Below are 25,726 nucleotides of genomic sequence, written 5' to 3'. Positions count from 1 at the left end.
TCCCCGTTCTCTGCAGGGTATCGGAGAACCCGTCCTCTTCCTGGGCAGTGCTGTGTTCTACGCCATCAAAGACGCCGCGGCCGCCGCCCGGTCCGAATCCGGTCTGGTCGGCCCGTTTCCCCTGGACAGCCCCGCCACGCCGGAGAGGGCCTGCCTGGCCTGCGCCTCCCCCTTCACTCTGAAGGTACTTCGACAATACTGAAAAACTGATAGTCCTCCTTCATGTATTTATCCTGCACCTGTCCTGTATTAGCACTGTACGCTCCCTCACAAAAAAATCACATGTGAAAAACCACATTAAAAAACCACACGCTAGTATTCAATCGATATGGGTTTTATTGAAGGCCGATACTAATATTTTGTACTGATATTTAATATATATTAAAAATTTGACAATTTGAAACAGCATTCAGAGCATCATGGGACACTAAAACTCTCCACTGAAACCCAGACTGATTTGAATTATTTTAGTGTCAGCAGCTCTTTAAGGCAGGGAGACTCACCACACCTTGGCTATTCAATGGTAGGAAACTCTGGGAGACATTACTACTTTTAAATTAAGAATTAATTTACAAAAGACATAATTGAAGTAAACGCATGAATAAAATGTGCAAAGAAAATAAGATTTCACTGCAGGTTTTCCAGTCTGTTTTTCTGTAGGTGGACGATATCTGATATTTAATAAAAGATCAATATCGACCTGTTATATCAGCAAACCAATATCATCTAATCGCAGTACAGTGGCAGCTATTGTTCAAGTCCCCCTTCATGCATTTATTGCCTCATCTTTATTCATTTTTGTTTCTTTACCCATTGTTTTCCACAAACTAAACTAAACGAATCTAAACTAGGGCAAACAAAAGAAAGACTGAACTTAATTGAGCTGAACTAATTGAACCTCAACTAAATTGTTATGATAAATAAAAAGATAAAATAAGGTAAATTACCTTACGCAAATTCATAACATAGCCTATCGGTCACTATGTATCACATTGCCATGATTGCCATAATTTAATGAATTAATGTAAACTGATTTCTGTCTTTTTTTTTATTGTTTTGTTTATTTTCCAGATTCCAGCCAGCAAACCAGGATCTTTCAAACCATGGGCTTTAAATAGCTAAAACAGAAACTGTATTCTTTTATTTAATCAAATCACAGCTATATTGACTCCAAGCTGAATGTAACTAACATGAATTTAAGCTAATTATTATACTAATTTTGTATATGTAAGCTATACACAGTACTGTAATAACTCATTATCTGTAAAAATAACATCAACATTTGCACTAATTTGTCACAAACTCAGATGTTAGACTGAAATCATATTGTGTATTCTCATTCCCAACCATGTATCATGTGAAATGAATGCTTTTATGATGATTTACATTAACATTTAGTTGTGCTTTTATCCAGAGTGATTTACATTATCAATATTTGCAACAGCAGAATAAACAATTGAACACATTGAATAAATCAGCTAGAGAAAATGATGTGACATTAAAATAAAAATATAGTTTAACATTATCAGTTGTTTTGATAAATTAGCCTGTTGAATAGTTAGCTAGCTAAAAAAGCCAAAAAACAACAGTTCAGGTTAGCTTATCTCCTGCCCTGTCAAAAGTATTGATGGGACAGAAGTAGACTATTATTGCTTTGAAATGTAAACCCTAGTCACAACCTTTGACCTTTAAAACACTAAGCACAGTAATTACTACAGTAATCTGACAAGGTTTACAGCATCGCAGACTCATATCTTATACAATGATCACAATGGCAAAGCAGTCCATATTTCTATGAATGACTAACTACTATAAACTGACCCAGATGTTCCTTGCGGGCCGAGGCTGGATCACACATTGATGCACCATGGGGTCGAAGTCCCGTCGCTCGGAGACGAGGCCTGAAAGAGCGACAGGAAGCTCTGTTAACTGACAGCAAGGAGATTAAGAGATACAAGAGAGCAGAGGGTGCTGGTGAAGACATTTGGTGCCTAGCCTGGTTCTTATAGATTCAGACTTTATAAACTAACAGACATGATCAGCAGGCTTGCAGGCCTCGTACCGCCTGAGTGAACTGGTCCTGACAGGCCGTAGCAGGAGAGCTCAGAGGGAAACCGTCTCCCAGTCCTCTCTCTCTGCAGCGATGGCCGCCGCGATGGCAAAGAAGACTGGAGGCTCACCTACACCCTGCAGTAACATGACAAATAATCAGAAATATCTGCAGGTTTCAGAAAGACATATTAAAGAGTAACTAAACACCAAACCTATCTATTGATAAAAAGCATGCAACTGAAATTGCCATCTGCTATTGGCTGATCTTTGGTGCTGGGTGATGTCGCCAAGACATTTACATAGCTGCATTAAAATGAAAATTAAAAATAATGTTGTCATTACATGGTGAAAAAGAAAAGCCCTTTTAATACCTTTTAAGTCATGAATTTATTTAATTTAATTTAAGACACTTAAAGAAGTCTTAAGGACCTGCAGATAGCCTGAATAATTAATAACAGTATTAGGCCAGTGCTTCAAGCAAGGCGGGACAAGGTGCTTGTACAAAAAACGTAAAAAATCTTTGTACTACTGTAATAATCCTAGATAGATTATTAGACAAATTTTAGAGTGTATGTATTCATCATCTTAACTCATAAATTATGAAAAAATACCCCATTCCATGCCAGTATAAGCAGATTTTAACGATGAAAAGTATTGATATCGGCGATCCTAGCCTTGGTATTACTTGGTATTGGATCAAAATCAAAACCATCAATCAATAGGCTACAGTGAGACTGACGTGACGCTTCATGACACTCAGGTTAAAAGCCTTCCCAGCGTCCTCAGTACCTAGGACAGGTAGACGGCGTGGGGTTTCTCGGTGTCGGCCAGCAGGTGAACGTCGAGCCGGGCCGGGACGTCGCAGAGGGCGGGGATCTTGTACCGGGACGGGCCTCTGGTCATCAGGACGCCCTCTGTGGAGAACTGCAGCTCCTCGACGGTGTACAGGCCGACGCCCTGGACGAAGCCGCCCTCCACCTGGAAAACACCAGAGGAACTCGGATCAGTTCATTTATCGGTAGGATGAACCACTTTGAGGTGTTGCATCTTGTTTCTGAGAGGCTCCTACAACACTAAAGACATAATACAGGAACAGCTGACAATCACAAAAACCATCAACAATTAGCATAGTTACATGAAAGCTGGAATACAAGATTTCTTTCCAGTAATAAGTAGTTATTTTATCCATCTGGACCATGGAGTCAGGTTACAAACTGGCAGTATTACCGCTGGTAATTGACTTGGCCTTTATCAGTGTTAATTTTGCTGTCCTGATTGTTTTTTTTTTTATTATTCATTTCTCTATTTATCTTTATAAAAAGAAAGAAAATGTTGCCATTTTTGTAATTCAAAATCTTGTCGCTAATAAAAGTATACACACTGCCCGTCTAAAGTTTGGGGACACCTGGCTTTTGAAAATGTTTAATAAATCAGCATGTTGTCTTTATCGGTTTGCAATAACTTAACCCCATTAAAGACTAACTAGGTTTAGTTTGAGAAAAAAAAATCATACATGCAAATATTTCGACGATAAAACTAAAACAATGACATACAATTATACGTACAGTTTTTTCCAGGCGTTCCTCAGAGACGCTCTGCCTCCTGCAGGACTTCCCACAGGTTTGTGGTGCAGGCTGGGAGGCAAAACCTTCTCTTCAGACCAAAGAGACACTTTGATGAACATGAAGCTGAGTGTTGAATAAATATATCCAAAGTATTAGTAAATAGCTATTTTATGTTTTAACAAAAGCATTGCAGGCATTTTCCCCCTTCTTCATTGAAAAATTGGTTGGTAAGAGCTGATGTGCAAAGTACCGCTAGGTTAATAGACAGCAAAAGATGCATAAATGACAGATTTGCAAAATACATCTAGGTTGATAGATAGCTTGAATAGCTTCTGGCACAATCCAGAACCAAGCAGGTCATTTTGTCCAACTTGTGTATTTGTTTATTGACTGAGGCAGAGGTTCTTTTAGCCCTAACCTGACCCCACTTTTAGCCCTAACCTGACCCCACTTTTAGCCGTAACCTGACCCCACTTTTAGCCCTAACCTGACCCCACTTTTAGCCCTAACCTGACCCCACTTTTAGCCCTAACCTGACCCCACTTTTCACCTTAACCTGATCCCACTTTTAGCCCTAACCTGACCCCACTTTTAGCCCTAACCTGACCCCACTTTTCGCCCTAACCTGACCCTTCTTTTAGCCCTAACCTGATCCCACTTTTAGCCCTAACCTGACCCCACTTTTCACCCTAACCTGACCCCACTTTTAGCCCTAACCTGACCCCACTTTTCACCTTAACCTGATCTCACTTTTAGCCCTAACCTGACCCCACTTTTAGCCCTAACCTGACCCCACTTTTAGCCCTAACCTGACCCCACTTTTCACCTTAACCTGATCCCACTTTTAGCCATGACCTGACCCCACTTTTAGCCTTAACCTGAGCCCACTTTTTACCCTAACCTGACCCCACTTTTCACCTTAACCTGATCCCACTTTTAGCCCTAACCTGACCCCACTTTTAGCCCTAACCTGACCCCACTTTTAGCCCTAACCTGACCCCACTTTTCACCTTAACCTGATCCCACTTTTAGCCCTAACCTGACCCCACTTTTAGCCCTAACCTGACCCCAGTTTTAGCCCTAACCTGACCCCACTTTTAGCCCTAACCTGAGCCCACTTTTTACCCTAACCTGACCCCACTTTTCACCTTAACCTGATCCCACTTTTAGTCCTAACCTGACCCCACTTTTAGCCCTAACCTGACCCCACTTTTAGCCCGAACCTGACCCCACTTAACCTGATCCTACTTTTAGCCCTAACCTGACCCTTCTTTTAGCCCTATCCCAAACGCTGAATATCTACAAACTACTTTTCACGCTGCTGTGAGAATCACCTGAAACTCAGTTAACTTAACATAGAGTGTGACCTATTTACCTTATTTTGCCTTTTCTTTTCTTTTCTTTTCAGATCTAACTTATCCTCTTGCTGAACTTACAGCTATTTCTTATCCTTGATGCTGTGTCACAAACATCACTCCTATAATGATGACACTGCAAATCCCATTTAAAGCCCGTTTCCTCAAAGGAGTGCTTGTTTTTTTTTTTTTTACCTCCTTAACCTCCCTGAATGTGCCCCAGGGCGCACCACAGTTGTTTGAGGAGGAGTTTCTGCTGTTGGACCCGAGCTGATCTTCCCGCCAGAACTGATTGCAAGTCACCAGACATCATGTTAATTAACAGGAAGTTAAGCAGTGATGATGTGGAGGACAATTTGATGTAAACTGTTAAATGAAATGCAGTAATGTGTATCAGACACTTGGCAAATTAATTTGAATTTAAACTTAGTATTTCCAAGTATTCCAAGTAATTTATAATTTCTTACTGTTTTACAGCAGGGACAGCAGAGACAGAAACAACATGCTCCACACGCTCTTGCATGGCTAACATCATGACAAGCTAACAAAAAAATACAAACTAGACTGGATTCACAACAGCAGCACATGAACAGTTTAACGTTATTATTAAATTACAATTAATAAATGTTATAATTGTATTTTGTCTTTTTTAACTTTTTTTTAACATAAAATAAAAAAGTATTAAATACATAATTTCTTTGATTATATATTAATAGAGTAAAATGTATTATATATGATATATCATTAGAATGATTTAACAAAGTAATCGACTCATAAAGTTAAATAATAAACGATTAAAATTAAGTTGATTTATATAAAATACTGTAGGACTGCCCAGTCCCCTTTAAAAAAAAGTAGATGTTTTCTTTTTTTTTTTCTGACGGAACGCCACATTAAAGCACGCATGCGCAGTGGGCGGAACCGCCGCCAGTCTTGACGGGAAGGTCTTTTTGTTTGGGTCGTGGAGAGAGCTGATACTTCGTCTGATTTCCCTGGTTACCAACCGTTTTTTATCTGCATTAATTTCGGTAAGTACCTGTGCTTTCCACTCAATCTGTTGTCTCTTAAACCATCTTTCGTTTACAGACGTGTGACTTCACCCATATGTCGATTTATAGAGGGAAAATTACGTTTTTGCCCGTAAATGTTGCCATCATGGGCGCCGCTGTAGGGCAAATTTTCATGATGAGAAAGCAATGGCTTTTCCCAATCTGGCTAGCTAACGTTAGCCACATCACAACTCACAAACTTGTACTATATTGTTGAATTTAAGGCCAGCCAAGTTGACATTCTGACAACATGTTGCCTTGTAAGACAGATGAAAATATCCCGTTGGTTTTGATCTGTAAATGGTCATATTATTTTACTAAACGACGGACTACTCCGTTAGCTAGCTAGCGGGCCCGGCTAACTGGCTTTTGCTTGGCGCATGGTTGGGCCCGGTGCTAACTTCAGGTTAGCCAGTTGTCTCAGGATTTTGGAAATGTGTTACCATCGAGGCCTGGATTTACTGTTATTTACACGGGAGTAACTGTTCACCACCGGGAGAAAAGTTGAAGTAGTAATAGTACCTCCGCTGTAAAGTTAAGTGCGAAATTAAACGCCCCGGGCTATGTTCAGTGATGTTGTGGTAAATACAAAGGTGGGTACCAAAGATCCAGTCGGTTATCATTATAAGACAAACTAACACTGATGAAAACAAAAATATAATATTTTTTTTAGTAAAACATGAATTTGTGCAGTTTTGAAAAGTCCTTACATCAATCTTAGTTCAATACTTAGTAAGATATTCACTGTGATTGTACTGAAGTGACTTGTGTCCGCCTATAAAGCTGACTAAACTCTATAGCGTTTATAAATAGGATATCCTCCAATTACATCCCGACATATCTCATAACAAGCGGAGAAAAACACTTCTAATTACAAGGAAGCAAAGTTACAGTGCTAACGTTAAGCCAGAGTTGTTTAGCACTTTTGTCATAAATCTTGAATCATCTAAGATCGTTTTTTTTTTTTTTTAGCTGGTTCCAAAACTGGAATGCAACCAAAATCACACCCCAGCACTGCTGTTATGAAACATAGTTTGAGGAAATGCTGTAGGCTGCTCAGGATCATGTATTAACTTGCAGCTTGTATTTGGTGGAACATCATTTTACTAAACATTAACTGTGATTTTATCTTTTCCCAGAGTGTCTTTTATGAATAATCAAAAGCAGCAAAAGCCAACGCTAACCGGCCAGCGTTTCAAAACTAGGAAAAGAGGTTGGTGTTTGTTTTCTCTACTTTGCATAATTTCCCCTTTGCTTGCCAAATCATGCACTCTCACTTTTGGCTTTATCTGTCCCCAGTTTTGCCTGATCCTTTCTGTTTCTTTGAATCCAACATGTCTGCCCTCCCCCCCCCCCCAACAGATGAAAAGGAGAGGTTTGACCCTACTCAGTTTCAAGAAAGTATCGTACAAGGCTTGAATCAAACTGGCACTGATTTGGAAGCGGTTGCGAAGTTCCTTGATGCCTCTGGCGCCAAGCTTGACTACCGCCGCTATGCAGAGACACTCTTTGACATCCTGGTGGCCGGCGGCATGCTGGGTGAGTCGTCTTAAAAACAACAAGCTATTCCCACAATTCTGTGCTTTTCACTGATTCACAGGGTGTCTGCAGTTCCTGGAAAAGGTCTTTAAAATGTCTTGAATCACACGGTCTAAACTCAAGTCCTTTTAAAAGGTTTTGAATACAGCTACATGTAGCATTTTAGGGCTTAAATTCAGTTTTTGAGGTCTTAAAAATGTAGCATTTTGTGCTGCAGTGTTTTAAGATGAGATGAAACTTTATTGATCGCTGTGGGGAAATTAGGTCATCGCAGCAGCAAAAGTAAAGGACTCGGCAGGGAAAAAAGACAAATGGAAGTAGAGTTGAAAATACACAACAAAAGATTTACCTTATACTAGACCTTTTGGAAGGAACACCAATTTGAAAAGACATACAAGTATCAGAATATGCTGGTTTTTCAGTTTGGACAAGATTATGGTCTATACACAGGTGTTTTTATAATGATAATGCCACAAAAATAAATACTTGCAGGGGTGGGAGATTTTTCTTGTTTCTTGTTATTGGATGTGAAAATGAATCAGTCAAGCCCGACAATGTAGAATTGGTCTTAACGATCAGATTGATTTAAGTGTTTATACTGCCAAACAAATGCGTTTACATAAATGCAATGCAAGCAGGAATTGTGTATATATATGAAAGGTAGTAGTGTGAAGAATAAACTGTAGTGCAGGCAGGTAATTCAGGGCCGTTTTTATAATTTCTCCCTCTTCTCTCTCTCCTTCACCCTCCAGCCCCAGGCGGGACTCTGTCTGATGACATGACCCGCACCGAGTTCTGCCTCTTCACGGCACAAGAAGACCTGGAGACAATGCAAGCATATGCTCAGGTAGAAAACACGCCCAGCTACTCTGTTTTCACATTTAATTGGTTAGTCATTTTTGTTTAGTCGGTTAGCTAGTTAATTCGTTTCAGAGGCTTTCCCACCCTGCCAAGAATAAAACTCTGAGGGAACTGAATACTTGTAATTTTTTTTGGAATGAAAACGGTCAACTTTGAATAGTTTCAATTCAAAACAATAGGTACTGGCCTTCACAAAGCCATATCAGTCGAACCCTAATCTCCACTCACGTTTATTTTTTTCCCCACCAGGTTTTTAACAAGCTGATCAGGCGTTACAAGTACCTGGAGAAAGGTTTCGAAGAGGAGATCAAGAAGGTGAGAGTTTGTCTGTGTGTTTTTAACAGGGAACCAGAACCAGATTCACATGATGGGACTTGTGTTGAACACTGCAGAAGTTGGCAACCTCTTAAAATATGTGTTGACGGGTTGTTGTACGGGCCTGGCATGTCTCTTAACGGGGTGTTTCGATCAGAAAATGTGCGATTAAATTATTCCAGTAGATGTTGCACGGCTATTATCTTATTGACAGATATACCGTGACTCAACAGATGTTTAACGGTGTTGTCGCAGTATATTGTGGTGCAGAAAGTGAGTGGCGAAATGTCTTCAACTCAGATGAACCCAGTGGATTTTGTTTATTTTTTTGCATACTTACTTCCTGGATGACTGAAATGAATCTATACAAGACATTTTATACCACAATTGTTCGACAAGTACAGCCACACCCTCACCACAGCCGCAGGGTTGTAAACGTTGTGGGCATTTTGCCAATGTAACCAACTGTCATCTGGAGTCCTGTTCTAAAAGCTGAGCTGCCTGGTAAAATGGTGAAAGTAGCTGGTGAATCTTTGATTTAAAGGGACGGCCAACCCAGTTAAAAATATTAATTATAGCACTCTTGAATTCTATGTTTATCATTCACCAAGATCTGGGCGTTCCTAACATTCAACAACTGTAATAAAGTGGAGCTTTTGGGTGTTGTATTTTCTTTAGTGACACAGTTCAGAGAGCTGCTGGGCGAGCGAGCTTCACTCTACACTAGAGAGAGAGAGAGAGCGAGCGCCGGCTGCTCAGCGGCCAGGCTTGATAAATTCCAAACTTTTTACACAAAACGCGTTCTACTAGCTCAGTCTAGTTTGAGCTAAAGCATTCACCAGCAAAAAGCTTTTTTTGTCAGCACAGATTATCCGTTGCTATTAAAAACGCATGGCTCCAAACATGGCTATCCCTTTAACAAACTTCTGTAGCATGTACACAAAAAATCTAGTTTAGTTTACCGGTGACATTGTTTTTGTCTCCTTATGTTTTTTATTTGTCTCCTCTGTAGTTGCTGCTGTTTCTAAAGGGGTTCACTGAGTCTGAGCGCAACAAGCTGGCCATGCTGACCGGCATCCTGCTGGCCAACGGCAACATATCAGCCTCCATCCTGAACAGCCTTTTCAACGAGAACCTCGTCAAAGAGGGTGAGCGGTCTGGCGCAGAAAAGAAGGGAAACGAGTGTAGGGCTGAACAATTAATCGAAATTTTATCGAAATCACAATATGGACTACTGCAATTTTCAAATCGCAGGAGACGCAATATTTGTTAAAGGCGAAATGTGCGTCAAAATACCATTTTAAATGAAATATTGTCGTGCTGCAGAGATGTCCCGGCCTACACATCATATTCTACAGACTTAAGAAAACATCTTTGTTTGGTACAGATCCCCGCAAAAATCACACCATAATCATTTTAATACGTTTTTCAATGAAAATGAGAATAATGATGTAAAAATGATCATTCCCTCTAATATCGCAAATCATATCGCAATTGCAATATCGGTCAAAATAATCGCAATTAGATATTTTTTCAAAATCGTTCAGCCCTAAACGAGTGTAGCCTCTGCAGAAAGACACTTAACCGTAGCCTTTTCCTTAAGTAATTCCAAAAACGTTAAATCAGGGTTTTATGGGAGTTTCCTTCTGAGATGCTCTATACTCCATGTTGCATGAAATGTAGAATTTTTAAATTTTCTTTTTAAATGATTCATCCTCAGTTGTTGCCATTTTGTGAAATGGCTCAAACGTGTTTCCGTAATGAGTTCTACTTTCATGCAGGCAATCATTTTATCAGCGTTGTTAATTTTCCCAAATGGTTTATCTAATCTTAAAAGCACTACAATGTTGCAATGTGTTAACACAATATTTAATTTGCTTGTATTCTCTAATGTTACTTGTGTATGTAATCATTTTACCATGGTTAATAACTTGAGAGCTATTCTTAATTGACTTTTACTTAAATGCCAGCAATCAGTTTGTTAATTTTGGAATGAAACTTCCATATTCTTTTGCCATTGGATGGACATGTTTTATATTGGTCTGTGTAATCGACTGTGCTGGACGGAGACTGAACTGGTTTTATTTTCTCGGTCCAGGAGTCTCTGCAGCCTTCGCTGTCAAGCTGTTCAAGTCCTGGATCAACGAGAAGGACATCAACTCTGTTGCTGCCAGTCTCCGCAAAGTCGGCATGGACAACAGGCTGATGGTAAATGACCTAACTGCTTGTTATTATTCCATGGTGGGAAAATGCCACCAGCGAAATACTGGTAAATTTAGCTCTGGCTGGTGAGTTTGTCTGCTCCAGCAGCCACTTGGTCAGGTAATCAACCATCATCTGGAGGTCCTGTTGTAAAAATCTAGTTGTCTGGTTAAAATCTTGAAAGGGACGTGTGAAGTTGGTAAGGTAGAAAAAAGTTGGTTTCCCACACTGCCAATACCTTATAAATTAACACATTTTTATTCACCTTATGCTGCTCCGCCCACTTTGCTATCTTCTGGTACGAAAACGATTGTAATCGTCATTCCGGTTAAACGCTGGCTAGCTTGTCTGCTTGCTTGTCAATATGGAAACAATGAATGAAATATCATCCAATAACATCATCTAAACTGCCGATCAGATGGCATAACTGTACCGCATCCATCTACTACTGGGTGGATGGTATGAAAGTGTTCTTAAGTAATCTACGGGGACATTTTCAATTACTTTGTACTGTCCTTTGGAGTGGATGGTGCCGCTATGAAGTGAATTGATTTAAATTCTTTTTAGCAAGCGAACAAGTAGCGTGTTTTCTCATGAGCTAGTAGCGAACACCGTAAACAAAGCAGCTGTAATCTCACTTCTGATCTAAAACAGAAGTGAGATTACAAAATGACCAGCAGCTCAGTGCCCTAGTTCCCGGAAAAACACGAAGTGAATACTGGAAAGTGTAGTGAATACCAAGTTTTCTTCAAGCGTCTGCTTTTGTATGCAAATTAACACTAACCTAAATGTATGGTTGCTGTGCCGCAGGAACTCTTTCCTGCCAACAAACGGAGCTGCGAGCATTTTTCTAAGTACTTCACCGACGCGGGGCTGAAGGAGCTGTCGGACTTCGCCCGGAACCAGCAATCCATCGGCGCCCGCAAGGAGCTGCAGAAGGAGCTCCAGGAGCTGATGTCCCGCGGCGACCCGCAGAAAGAGGTCAGTACTGTGGGGTCTAGTTTTTAAAACCTCCCGTCTTCCTCTGGGTTTGGTTTAGTTTATTTGCACATAACAAAAAAAACACATTAGGAGATTTACCAAAGAAAGAAAGGGAAAGAAATGTACATGTGCCGGTGAGGTAAAAAGCCCAAGATCAGCTTATATCGAAACCTCACGTAGGTTATACTAATTAAATTACAATCGTTGAAAGTTTGTTTTGTTGCGTTTCGTCTGGTGTCGTTCAGCAATACAGCTACAGCAGCACAGCCACAACACTACCAACACTGCTAGAGAAAATGGGAAATAAAATGGTAATTTAGCCATTTATCTTCCCCTTTTAAAACACAAAGTAGTCCAATTCTGATGTTAAGAAATAGTATTTTTATCACAAGAATCCAAAGAAAACAGGGAAGGATGTGGAAGTGAAACTGAGCATCGCTGCCATTGGAAATTTGAGGAAGCGCTGTGAAAATCCCTCTCCAGACAGCATTAGTATTGCCAGGGGAGGTCAGTAATTAAGATTTTTTTTTGGCCATGCACATTGTCAATTTCAGTCAGTCATCTGGAAGGTAAAATGATTTACCATCCAACCATTTAAGGTTGCTAAATATGTGAAGCACCAGACTGAGCCTAAACATAGGTTTGAGTTTGGTCTATTCATCTCTGATTGGATACCAGTGAAGACTAACTGTACCTTCACACTGCAAGCAACTTGGCTGATGTGCTGCTCTATTTTGACTGATTGTGGGCGGAGCCAGAGTCTCCGATTGCATCTATATCGTTTTGAACAGGCAAATCATGTATTTCTCACTGCGTTAGCCTTCGTGTTTCATGTTGTAAATCCTACTTTAAAATGAGTTAACTAGTTAGCAAGTGCTGCTTGGGTAGCATTAATTGAAAATAACCAGGAAAAAGTCAAATAAATGACTTCGGAGCTTACCATCGACCGCAATGATGGATGCAACCGTTCTCCAAGCATCGTTTTCTTTTTTAGACGTTTATTCCTGTCATCTTTCAAATAAAAGTTGTAGAGATCTGGGAAGGTTTGACTGTCTGGGATCAACTTGCACTTGCAAAATGAAACGAGTAAGCGTGCAAATCTTACTGGCTGTTGAAAGTTCAGCCATGGGCAACTTCAGAGTTTGTTGATCGGCCAAGTTTCCCTGGTTGCTCAACGTTACGGGAACCGAATGGACTTTTGGTGAGTTGTTTGCTCACAGCGTGAACGCACAGTGAGACGTTTAGCCCGAAACACACCGGTGTTGTCTCCCTGATTCAGATTATCGCCTACACCAGGGAGGAGATGAAGAAATCCAACATCTCTGAGCAGACCATGATCGGCATCATCTGGACCAGCGTGATGAGCTCAGTGGAGTGGAACAAGAAAGAAGAGTTGGTGACCGAACAAGCCATCAAACACTTGAAGGTACGTGACAGTGGCGCTGGACAAAAATTCATTTCACTCATTCAATTATCGTGCTTCAATTTCCCTATTAGCAAAGTATCACATCATTTATCGTTTATTTGAAGCAATGTCATCTCTATCATAACGGTACAGTTTGGGTATTTCTAGATAACTTTTCCAAAACACAATGAAGCAAGGATTTTAAGAGGCATATAATGCACAAACCTCCCTTAAGCCCAGAAATGTGTATTTTATATGAAATGTCTATCTTGTATAGTATGAAGAGGTTTTGCTGGGAAATGACAACTTCTGTCCCAGATTGAGATGCCCACTATTTGATGGAAATGATTAGGGCTACAACTAACGATTATTTTCATTGTCGATTAATCTGTTGATTATTTTCTCGATTAATCGATTAGTTGTTTGGTCTATAAAATGGTGAAAAATGTTGATCGGTGTTTCTTGTTTTGTCCACAACCCAAAGATATTCAGTTTACTGTCATAGAGTAAAGAAACCAGAAAATATTCACATTTAAGAAGCTGGAATCAGATAATTTTGACTTATTTTTCTTAAAAAAATTACTCAAACCGATTAATCGATTATCAAAATAGTTGGCGATTAATTTAATAGTTGACAACTAATCGATTAATCGTTGCAGCTGTAGAAATGATTCCTGGTATAAACTCTTTATTCTGTACTGAAGTTATCTGCTGCCTTGAGCCATTAACCGACAAAATGCTTCAAGGTGGCGAAAAATATTTGGAAGAATGTAGCAATCTATTATTTTTTTTGTGTGTAAAGCAACTAGCATCATGTAACACATTGATTTATTGTGTTTTGGATTTAAACTCTTCATGTATTCCTAAAATATACTTCTGTAAAAGCTCAACTGTTTGTTAAATCATCAGAATGAAATGTACGCTTCAGACTTGCCACTCTCCCTTTTTAAAATGATCGTGCACGTCATGTTGCAATTTCAGCATCTGTCAACAGAATTGCCAGATGGTATTTTGTTGCCACTATTCAGCCAACAAATTATGTGAATCAGCAGCAGTGTGGTGACACTGAGAGGCTTCGGTACAAATTTGTGATTGTGTGACATCCATTAGTTACAGATTAATTATTTCTTCTGTTTTTGTTCTGATGTATTGCTTCCTGTGATAACATCGTTGAGTTGGAGTATAATTTTACAAGCCAATATGTACAGAGCTGGGGAAAAAGAGGATTTGAATTCACCCTGACATTTACATGGCTGTTATTGATCTGTGTGTGGTGATGCAGACCTGTCAGCGCCTGTCAGGTCTCAGCCTGTTGAGGTGGAGTTCGTACTACGTTATCAAATGGTTACGTAGTTGTTGTATAACTTGATTTGGGTTAGAAAAAGACGACAATATCACCCTGACAGCTGCTGTGGTGCCAGCAGAAAATGCTTTGGTAGGCAACTTAAATTTCCCCCCAGCAGGAAAAGCCCTGTCGTAGAGAAAGATCAACAAGTGAAAAATGAGGAACTGGAAAATGTCACTTGGAATCATTTTGCTTTTGCTGCAGTGTGACCATCCGACCAGCAGAGGGTGCATTAATAACATATATGGGCAGAAGAAACGGCAGCAGATGTTTCCTCATTGGTTGTGCGGGTTGCTAGGCTAAAAACAGCAACTGTTGCCAACTTGGCAACTTTGACTCTAGATGTAGCAATTAAAGATGGATCTCGCTTCTTTTTTAGTCCACAGGGAAAAGTGTTCCCAAAGGATTTGGCAAAAATTCAGGGTGTCTGCAAAATCTTCAATGTCTTGAATTTGATGACCTAAATTTAAAGCCACACAAGTCCTTGAATACTGTCAAATTCAGCGGTCGTCTTCTATTCAGTTTGAAATCAAATTTTATTTGTATAGCGCATTTCATACAAAAAGCAACACAGTGTGCTTCACAAAGCCAAAGTAAGAGCAATACATGTATGATAAAATAAGAACATACACACATGGAGAGGACATAGACAATTTAAAGTGCATATAGATTCAAGTACAACGGCAGCAGACATTTACTCTAAAAACCCACCATCAGTGCATTTAGTTAAAAGTTAAAGGCAGCAGTAAAAAGAAATGTTTTAAGTCTACTTTTAAAAGAACAAAGTGTTTGGTCGCCTCTAATGTCACTTGTAAGGTTTTAAAAACATTCTTGCAGTTGCATCTTCCAACATCGTTCGCCCTCCGAGGCGTAGCTGGATCTGTTCCTGTTTCCCACTTCCTGGAAAAAGAAGCCGGTTTGTCTTATGCCTCGGCCGCTTTGTTTCTCTGTCCGTCCGCAGCAATACAGCCCTCTGCTGAAAGCCTTCACCTCCCAGGGCCTCTCTGAACTCAGCCTGCTGCTGAAGATCCAGGAGTACTGCTACGACAACATCCACTTCATGAAGGCCTTCCAGAAGATCGTGGTTCTCCTCTACAAAGGTGGGCGTCGAGTCCGATGATCGATGTGACTGAGTCCAAGCTTAAAAGAAAAAAACCCAACAAATGTTCCCATGTAATTTTAAGGTTTCCTGTTGGGAAAGCAAGAACATTGTTTTGAATATAAACCTCAGTCATGAAAAATTGTGAATAATGCAACATGCCATTTTAGTAGATGCTTATATCCAAAGTAGATTTAAAGCAGATTGTTTTCAATATCTATATATTATGATATGGTTTATGTATGTAAAATCACATTAGATAATCAAACTGATTTTCATTGCATTGAACTGCATGGAAATGTGAAGCGTGATGTCAAACAAAACGCTTGAAATCTTCAAATGATGATCCTCAAAATGTTAAGACCTCATTTTGTTAGTTTTTTTAAATAAAATGTCATCATCAATTTAGGCAATATTTGTGTATCACGCTGTAGGTGGAATTTTAAAAATGAAGCAGAAGCTATAGAGGGAATTTAAAAATGAAGCAAAAGCTATAGAGGGAATTTAAAAATGAAGCAAAAGCTATAGAGGGAATTTAAAAATGAAGCAGAAGCTGTAGCAGAAGTTACAATATTTGAACTTTTAGCAAAAGTGTGCCACCCTTAAAACGGGTTTTCAAAGGGCACAAAAATAACAAGAGCCACGAGCCAACTTCCCCCCAACCACCTGTTTACCGCTGCTACCTAAAAGGAGGAGAATATACAGTATATACATTTTAAAATGAAATATAATGTGCTCATGCTGCACAGTCCGCCGTGACACACTGTCCTTTCCCTCGCCACAGCGGACGTTTTGAGCGAAGAGGCCATTCTGAAGTGGTACACCGAAGCCCACCTCGCCAAGGGGAAGAGCGTTTTCCTCGAGCAGATGAAGAAATTCGTCGAGTGGCTGAAGAACGCCGAGGAAGGTAAGAATAAAAACACACACAACACTGGTGTGATTTGAAATGGACACTGTGTACGGTTTTCAAATCAGATGGGATATTGCAGAGTTAAGTGCATCAGTATGGACTGTGACTGTGAATATAGAGGGGTGCGAGTAAAAAGAGTTGGAGTAATACTCGCTTTTTGAAGACCGATACCAATATTTTTGAGTTAAACTGCCAATAACCTGCATTTTGTTGCAGATATTTAGATGTAAATATTATCTATCTACTAATTTGAGGAATCTCTGTCTGTCTGTATGTGAGTGTGGGGGGGGGGGGGGTGTATTGTTGGGGACCCAAGGAAGTACAGTGTCGGATTTGGTGCAATTTGGACACTCGACACGTTCAGTATTAATAAACTTTGAATAAACAAGCGAACAGCGCTCTGTGCAGCAGCGGGGCGAACAGGCACTGCACTAGTACTTCAAATTTTACAAATGTAATGGGGAAAACAATTGAAAGAAATTGAAATTTCAGTTTTTGCTGCAGAATTTTATTCTTGTGAGGGTGGAAAAGCCTCCGGATCGGCATTTAGAGCATCATGGGAAAACTCCACTGAAACTCAGACTACTACTACTACTACTACTACTAATAATATTAAATTATTGATGCATACTTGTGTGGAATCTGTTCAAAATGTCTCACTGGAATCAGTTCAGGTTAAGGGCTTCTCTTAGACACGGTAGTATTGATCAATTCAACAATCAATCTGGAATCAGACTGGATCAGATCCCATTTTTAAAGGACAATATTGGCAAATTGATCAGTCTAACCATACTAGAGTCTCCAGTCTATATAGACTGACTGTCTGAAATAAATGTTCTGTTCACCTGCCAAGGTCTGGTAAACATGACTATCTTAAGATAGTCAGCAGTAAAGATGATATTGGATCGATACCAATATTGCTTTTTAAAGCGGATATTGGCCGATACTGATGAGTTGCAGCATCCCTAAATCAAAATTTAATGATTTATCCCCCAGGCCTTGAAAATTTGTGGATTTGAGAAAAATGAAATAAGGCCTTGAAAGCCTTTGAAAATGAATGGATGTCCTTGAAAGTACTTGATTTTGTTGATGAGGAGTAAAAATAAAAAAACGAGGCGTCTGATGTCTAATTTTGACCAATTTCAAGTCCTTAAATTTCACCAAACGGAGGCCTTGAAAGTCATTAAATTAGAATCTGTGTCTGTATGAAATCCTGCGGTCACGTACTGTTTCTGATTTCCTGAACGTTTCCTGTGTTTTTTAGCGAAATTTTTTTACAATAAGTGTTTTCCCTCTTCCTCTCCCCAGAGTCAGAATCGGACGAAGAGGAGGCGGACTGAAACGTCCGTCGCTGGGTCGAGCATTTTTTTTAACCAAGTAGCAGCAGGAGCAGTAGAATGTCTCTTCCCCCTTCGAATTCTTCTTCTTCTTTATCTTCTACCTCCTGTTACTTCACTTCCCCCCCTCATCCCCAAAACATTTAGACGCAATTTGAAAGAAAAACGAACTCTAAAAAAAAGAAAGAAAAGGGCTTCAGCGGACAAGTCGACTCCTTTTATTCGTACCATTGGTAACATTGGCAGGTTTCGTGAATTTAAACCTCAATCATCAAAATTCACAAGTTGGTAATGTTTTTAGGTGTCGGCTCGTACCGGAAGCGAATCTTTACCTCCCTTCTCCCCCCCCTTAATCTTTCGATATTAGTGTTATCATGCCTTCTGTATTTTTTTTTTATTTTTTATTTTTTTTGGATATGAAACATTCCACGTGAACGCGACGAACGCTGCCGCCAGTTCTTCGAATCCTGACCCGGAAACAGTTCATATTGGATTTCGCCTTCTCGCCGTCTGACCGCAAAGGCAGCCGAAAATGTTAATTACTTGCAATATTGCCAAAGGTTTTTTTTTTTTTTTCCTCTCTCTTTTTTTTTTCCCCTTCACCCTACTCATGTTTTCGCTCCCGTTCGCCTCTTTAACTTCGCCTTGGTTTTTCCAGTTCTGGGTGAACCTGAACCACGAGGCGAGGCGGCTCCGGCCGGTCCTCGCCGAGACACGCCCCTGTTAAGATGCCTCGCCAGCTAATTGATTATTATTGGTTTCTACTTTCTTTAATCTGATATAAACCAATTGACTTTTTTATTAAATAAAGATTATTGAAATGATTTTACGGAGTTCTTTGGCTTTTTTTTTTACATTTCTAAGATGTGAAAGTATGGCAGCACACTCATCACTACAATACCGGAAATGTAAAGTTTCTATTGGTGTCCTTTGCTTTTTTAATTAGTATTATTGGTATAAACATGTAGTGTTGGTACATAGTTTTAGCATTTTCTTTCTGTTAAACATGAACATTTAATTCACATTAAAAGAAAGCGTTTATCTCCTGCTCTGACAAAAGTATCGCTGGTACAGAAGTGACTATCATTAATAGCATTTATGTTCATGGGATTTGTTGACATTAAATCTAAATGCTAGCATGACCTTTGACCATTAATACACACAAATTAGTCACTACTATTTCCCTTTTGTAGGGCAGAGTTCAGAGTGGAAGCATCAGGCGCTATGATGAGATTCATTAATATTGAGAAATTTCTGTTTTCTATATCGGAATCAATTTTATTCTCCAAATACAAAGTAATTTGTCTTGGTGAGCTTTGTGCAGAAAACCCGACAGCGTATTTTACAGCAGTCTTTCTGGGATTACAGCACCGCAGACACTTACTGGTTTCATATTCTGCACTTCTACGGTTTAAAAATAAAATAAAATAGGGATTTCACCAGGATTTCATGAGTAAATAAACTGGGTCTCAGTGATCTCTAATTCTCTCATGTCATGCTGATTCTGAGTCCTTTGAGTTTCACCAATCAAGACCTTGAAAGCCTTTTAATTTGATGTCCGAGTGAGAAAACCCTGTACACACTCACTACCACCTCCTGTGTTCAATAAGACACAGAATAAATAAGTTACTGCTTCTAGAAATAAGTAAGTTACTACTTCTAGGAATAAATCAGCTTCATTATGTTCTGTCAGAGCCTGTGTCCGCCACTAGAGGGCGCCTTCCTCCCACATCTGTAATGGTAGTACTGGTATTATTTGTTTTATAGGATATTGTGTAATTCAGTTTTTATATTTTTGTTTACCTTACTGTTTTTCTTTGCCAGAGGTTTGACCAAGTCAAAGACCGAGTCCAGTATCAATTTAATATCTTAAAGAAAACTAAATATCTAGGACTTTTCAATGCAATATGGTTTTAATAGGATAAAAACTTGGTAAGAGCATCATGAGTTTGATTTCTAGAATCAGTTTCAACTTCAATAAATTCAATCATTCCATACAAATTCAGAAAACAGAATTTAAATTCAGTCGTCTGCTGGAACAAATCTCATCACTTTCAATCTAAGTCATTTACACAAACACAAGATCTCAAGTCAAGACTTTAGAAACCTTTTCAAGTCATCAAAGTACAAGTCAGAGTCAAGTCCCAAGTCACCAGAACCCAAGTCAAGTCAAGTCCCAAGTCACCAGAACCCAAGTCAAGTCGAGTCTCAAGTCTTCTCTTCATGCATCAAGTCAAGTCTCAAGCAGTTCAAACTGTGACTCGAGTCCAGGTCATGTGACTCGAGTCCCCACCTCCTGTGGTGTGTAAAGCACTTTTAACACGTCACAAACTATTCTAACCTGTTGAATGATGGAGGAGAAACACAGTGATAATTACGCTCATATTTTATTGAATTTTATTGTACAAAAATACATTTATCTTCAAAGCAGCTTCTCAGTATTTGCCATGTGCAAAGGACACAATTGTCAGATATTCAAGTACATAATCTAAACAGTAATGTTACACATTAGAGTAGATTTAGAGGTAGGCCTTCATATTCTATATGGCTTCAAAAAAAAATAGGTTTGAGGTAGTGTGCAACATTTCCCAGTGATATCTTTTTTATCTGGAGAAAACAAATGAATTATTGCTCATCCATATGCGCTATATAATCAATATTAAGGGATCCAGTTGATCGTAAAATGCTTCAATTTTTCTATTTTTCCAAATCGTTGCATAAGACAAACTTTCCCTGCTGCATACAAAGGCAACCCACATTAATGTGCGCACACACACACACACACACACACACACACGCAGTCGCCGTTTTGTGTTTTTGAATTAATAAAAGGTTTGTGCAACAATGCAAAAGTAAACATTTGATCACACTGCGAAAATAACCATCTGAACATGACATTTCATCTTGGATTCAGACTTCAAAACCAAATCTTACTTTTCTGAAAACAGTTGAAGAAACAAGTGAAATGATCTCACTGCATTTGCATTTTTCCCCCTTAGGATTTTAAGCCTGAATGTAAGATTAAATGATTTGTTAAACAGACATTTTTTTACATGTTGTCTTCGCAAGTCAAAGTATTTTTACAGATCGTACTTAAACTTTTCTATTCTAAACCCGGAAGACTCCTAGAAAGCAAAACTACTCACATTTAGTCACATTATACAATATTTGTTATTTTGTGCAAGGAGTCATACATGTTACACCGTCTATAAACATGTCAGTTTCCTCTCCTGATGGGCCTACATTAAAAAAAAAAAAAAAAAAAAGGGGGAGGGGGTCAAAGTAATAAAGCAGATTACATATTCTGTGTTGTTCGCCTTTTCCAAGCTGCCTCACAGTCACTGATGTCGCTGTCATGACGACCAAACCGTTTCTCTAAACCCAGCTGGAGTCAGATCCAGTTCAATCTAACCTCTTTAAATACTTTAAATTAAAAAACCTAATTATCAGTTATTTGCATGCCTGGATTTCCCATGACCACCAAGGACGCATCAAGCAAACAGCAGAATCTTTTAACTTCCTGTCTGAATTTTTCAAAATAAAAGTTGTAATCTTAAACAACTACTCGATGCCTTTCAGAGCTCATTAATGTAGGAAATGGTGTTAAAGGATATTCGTAAAGAAAATGACTAAACATGTTTTCAACCTGATTTTTAAACCGTTATCTACAGCTACAGATATTGACAGTTACAGCTGTTGATGAGTTTTTGTGCTGAGATTAGATTTTAATATTTTCGTTAGCCTTAAAAATGGTCAAGTTCACAATGGCTGACCTCAGTATAATTAGCCAGAAAATAGCATCTAATTTAAATGTACTTTACAGCTGCTGTACTTTATTCAGGCATGATTATTTGCGTAATGATTGAAATTCAAATTCACTTTCTATGTTGAAACTGACTGCAAAGCGGATTTGACCCTGACCGTGAAATTTGCCGTCAGATGAGTCGAGCGACTGAGACTTAATGCTGTCGGAAATATCGTCGTTACGAACTGATTTGCTCATGAAGGATCCCAAATGGTTCATGAGACTGGGAAAGTTGGAATTTTCTGACACCAGATGTACTGAGACGGGACGTTTAGGAGGTGGAGAGCAAACGATACTGGAAGCAGGGACCCGACCGTACTTTAAAGGGGCAATAAGTAAGATTATTTTTACTATTTTCCACATTTTAGAATAATAGTAAAGACATCAAAACTATGAAATAACACAAACGGAATTATGCAGCGACCAAAAAAGTGTTAAAACTGGAGTTTCGAAGCCAAAACAGCAAACGCCAAAGCAGTTTTATTATTCCAGTATTCAGCATGGTGATATATCGGCTCTTCGCTACACGTTTTCGTTGGATCTCTGCTCCGATTAGCTAGCTTACTGCTCTACGTTATTAAAATGTTTTATTTTGTTGTTTGTGTCAGTTACAGGCCACCGTAGCTCAAGGGGGGAGACTCGTGTGGGAGGAGAGAAGTTCCATCAGTGTTGTTGCACTTTCTTCTGGTCACCGATAGGGGGAAGAGATTACTGGTGCACCTTTAAGGTTTAGGGAATTGACGCCCACTTGCGTAATTTAGAAAAATCCGACAGCACTTGAACGCAGCAGAACTGAACTGAACTGACAGCAACCGCTGCAGAAGCCGGTCTTCAGTTACTATCATGTGACCTAAGGCGACAAGGCTTTTTTTTTTTAGGAGTTGGACTTGAGTTTTAGGGGGGTTGGGTGGGGGGTGGTGGTTGGGGGGGAGGGGGGGGGTGGTACTATTCGTGCTACCAAAATAGCCCCCGTCAGGTGCAACTTTACACATCGGCTCAGGTTACAGCTCAACCAAAACATAGAGGATCAGACGCACACGAACGTGAACAGAAAGTGCATTTCAGTGTTGATTCTTTTTTTTTTTTCCCGTCCCGTTGCAAAAATATATACAAAGTCCTGCGGTCGTCACATGTAAACATTACGGACGGACTCCTCGTCTCAAACGGCGGCCGAGTGTTTCCCTCCGTCTCTGAGCTGCGAAGGAAAACACACGGCAGGTTTTTACCACACAGAGAAGTCCTGTGAAGGCACCGTGACATGTCAGCAAACAGCACTGTAATAAAAAATAATGAGAATATTCTTTAACATGCAAAAAATATCGATCTTACCAAGTCACTTAGTCTCATTTTCAGTCTCACAATCTTGTTTATATTTTATTTATTAAGTATTTATTTATGTCTTTACGTCTTTATTCATTTATTTTCTTACCAAGTCATTTATTCTCATTTTCAGTCTTAAAATCTTTTTTTTTTCTTAAAACAAGTGAAAAATTCTGCCATTTTAGGACTAGAAAAAATGCCATTAGTCGACTGTATTGCAGCTGTAATTTCTTAAATATGGCTGTTGTGTTTGCAAAAATACAATTTCAAGCGTTTTAAGGTATATTGTGACATAATATTCTTGCACTTGTGCCAATTTCTGCTGTCTATTTATATCTGCAAGGCCTCCAGCCAGGCAAACAGTGTTTATTACCCACAGACCCCATCACATAAACACTACTAATCCAAAACTATATACTGTATATTCATTAAGGTTTAGAAAATCATCAATATCATTCAGTATCTCAAGAACAGAGAGGATCCAGTCGGCCGAGGCGTTGTCATTTTCTCAGCTAAGGACTTTAGATGCTGTCAAACCTTTAAAAAGTACCATCAGTTGTGTTAAATTGTGTTTTTGGAGGTTCAACTTTGGATTTCTCATTTTGGAAACAACCCCTTCATTTTGGCTTCACTCAAGAGTTCAAATCCTTAACTCTGATATAAAATCAATCAGTCAATATCTCCAGAATAGAACGGATCCAGTCTGTAAATGTGTTTACATTTTGTCACAGGAGGACTTAAGACTCCTGTTAACTTGTTATAATCCGTCAGTTTGTCAGAGTAGATGCCAGTTTTTATTTTAGTCCAAAAGGTTAATATCTGTCTGTTAATATCTATCCATATGGATTTTGGATTAAATAAAAAATGCACCTGGAGTTCCTCACTGAACATCTCTATAGAATACAGAGGATCCAGTCTGCTAAACTGTGTTCAGTTAGTAAACTGACATGGACTGAAGTTGCCTTCAAACCTTTAAAAAGTACCATAGATTGTTTTCATTTAGTGGTGTCTGTCACTTTCTTTCATCAGAATCATTTTGCAGCCAAATTTCTATATTCATTTAAATAAAGTTAATTATCTGTACAAGATATCCAGTCTGCAAGAGCGGTATCAACCAACTTTGTCAACCAAGGATTGAAGTTGCTTACTATCCATAATTTGTGTTAAATTGATTTAATTTGGTAAGAATATAGATGCCATTATACCCAAATGGTATAGCCTATATCTCATTTTGGAACAGATATCGATATCATTTTTTGATAAAAATCAGTAGGTTATCTGAGGTTCATCATTCAGTATCTAGAAGAAGGTCCAGTCTGGTATTATTTTTCAACCAAGGCCTGAAGTAAAGAGGACCATGATTTGTTTTGGTCAGTCAGCTGTGTTTTCCCAGCCTGTGCATACAGTGTAACAGGTATGGAGGCAGACTCACCAGTTTCCTCTGGTTGCTGAGGCAGAAAGTGCAGATGGGCCGCAGGGCGGAGCCGCTGAGGCCGGCGGGGCCGTGCAGGATGCCCTGGTAGCGGAGGCACGGCTGTCCGTCCCGGCAGCTCTCCCCCAGCAGCAGCACGTTGGCCAGGTGCGAGATGTAGCTGGACGCCAAGCGCAGCGTCTCGATCTTGGACAGCTTCCTGTCGGCGGGCTCGGTGGGAATGAGGGTGCGGAGCGCCGTGAAGGCCGTGTTGACGCTGTGGGTCCGGTCCCGCTCCCGCGCGTTGGCCGCCTGCCTCTGTTTGCTGACGCCCGGCAGACGCGCGTCTCCTCCGCCGCTCCGCCGCCGCCTCCGCCTCGGCGCCCCGGCCCGGGAGCCGCCCCCGCCCGCCACCAGCAGCAGCCCGCCGCGGGGGCTGCAGCCGCCGCCCGTTGACTTGTCGGAGCTGTCGCTGCCGCTGTCCAGGTCGTCCAGGTCGGAGGGGAAGCCGTCGGGCTGCGCGCTCCTGTCGCTCCCTGTGGACTTCATGCTGGCTCTGGTGCTACTGGGCCGTGCGGGGCGGGCGGCGGCTGCCCGCCACTTTATCCTGGGGTGAAAATAGCACCGGGGGCCGAGCAGCTGCCGCCGATCCGGTGACCGAGGGGGCTTGCGCCGTCCGGCCCCCCGGCTGGTCGGCATGCCATTTCTTGAATGACGGGTCCTTTCTGGGTCGACACCGCGCCGTGGAGAAGGGAAGACAGGTGGAGTCTGTAGGAGGGGGGGCGGGGGAGGGGGGCACCTGTCGTGGTCTGGAGGATGCAGGTTTATATTGGGGTTCGACCGATATGGGTTTCTCAAGGCCAATAATGATATTTCTGGATTGAAGCTGCCAATATTTTTTTGTGCCGATATTCAACATATTTGTTTGTTTATTTTCATGCCAAAACATTTCATAAGATGACAAGTGTTTACAATGTTGATAAACTAGGAAGGACGAACCATTTTATGTCATGGAGGCGCTGGCATTTAGTTATGGAAAGTCCTGAAAAAGTCCTGGAAATCAACATAGGGTTTTCCAAACCAGTAGGAGCTCTATATTTTCCTGATGAAAACACTAGGCTATATCTAAAATTGTCAATATGTTGTATTGGTGCGTCTTTTCATCTCATCATCAA

General features: G+C 40.1%; 3 protein-coding genes across 5 annotated transcripts in view; 2 read left to right on the top strand and 1 right to left on the bottom strand.

Annotated features, from left to right (window-relative positions):
* Positions 1-1,460, top strand: part of aox6 (aldehyde oxidase 6) — a 31,932-nt gene extending 30,472 nt beyond the window's left edge. For all 3 annotated transcript variants that reach the window (XM_071910578.2, XM_071910579.2, XM_071910580.2), the window contains 2 exons: positions 17-184; positions 1,072-1,460. In XM_071910578.2, the coding sequence (XP_071766679.2) occupies positions 17-184; positions 1,072-1,122 (219 nt within the window). In that variant the 3' untranslated portion in view covers positions 1,123-1,460. The remainder of the gene's footprint in view (positions 1-16; positions 185-1,071) is intronic.
* A 4,442-nt stretch (positions 1,461-5,902) lies between these two features.
* On the top strand, positions 5,903-18,839 carry bzw1a (basic leucine zipper and W2 domains 1a). Its single transcript, XM_071898921.2, has 12 exons — positions 5,903-6,000; positions 7,161-7,234; positions 7,384-7,560; positions 8,313-8,407; positions 8,671-8,736; positions 9,749-9,884; positions 10,835-10,944; positions 11,749-11,919; positions 13,199-13,345; positions 15,631-15,769; positions 16,553-16,675; positions 17,987-18,839. Exons 2-12 carry the CDS (start codon positions 7,171-7,173, stop codon positions 18,016-18,018), a joined length of 1,260 nt encoding a protein of 419 aa, XP_071755022.1. The 5' UTR covers positions 5,903-6,000; positions 7,161-7,170; the 3' UTR covers positions 18,019-18,839.
* Positions 18,840-22,979: 4,140 nt separating this feature from the next.
* Positions 22,980-25,100, bottom strand: LOC139911397 (transcription factor 15). Its single transcript, XM_071898923.2, has 2 exons — positions 24,573-25,100; positions 22,980-23,015 (listed from the first exon to the last, which is right to left on the bottom strand). Exons 1-2 carry the CDS (start codon positions 25,098-25,100, stop codon positions 22,980-22,982), a joined length of 564 nt encoding a protein of 187 aa, XP_071755024.1.
* Between the last annotated feature and the right edge of the window lie 626 nt (positions 25,101-25,726).

The sequence above is a fragment of the Centroberyx gerrardi genome, chromosome 21 (assembly GCF_048128805.1).
Source record: "Centroberyx gerrardi isolate f3 chromosome 21, fCenGer3.hap1.cur.20231027, whole genome shotgun sequence".
NCBI lineage: Eukaryota > Metazoa > Chordata > Actinopteri > Beryciformes > Berycidae > Centroberyx > Centroberyx gerrardi.
The sequence above is the reverse complement of the archived record's forward strand: the minus strand, read 5'-3'. Positions and strand labels throughout refer to the sequence as shown.

What these genes read in the sequence shown, in the direction of transcription:
- bzw1a (XM_071898921.2), top strand. Translation starts at nt 7,171, where the DNA reads ATGAATAATCAAAAGCAGCAAAAGCCAACGCTAACCGGCCAGCGTTTC. An exon ending in CAATGCAAGCATATGCTCAG is followed by an intron (nt 8,408 to 8,670) that starts GTAGAAAACACG and finishes TTTCCCCACCAG; the next exon opens with GTTTTTAACAAGCTGATCAG. An exon ending in CGTGGTTCTCCTCTACAAAG is followed by an intron (nt 15,770 to 16,552) that starts GTGGGCGTCGAG and finishes CCCTCGCCACAG; the next exon opens with CGGACGTTTTGAGCGAAGAG.
- LOC139911397 (XM_071898923.2), bottom strand. Translation starts at nt 25,100, where the DNA reads ATGAAGTCCACAGGGAGCGACAGGAGCGCGCAGCCCGACGGCTTCCCC. An exon ending in TCAGCAACCAGAGGAAACTG is followed by an intron (nt 23,016 to 24,572) that starts GTGAGTCTGCCT and finishes TTTCCTTCGCAG; the next exon opens with CTCAGAGACGGAGGGAAACA.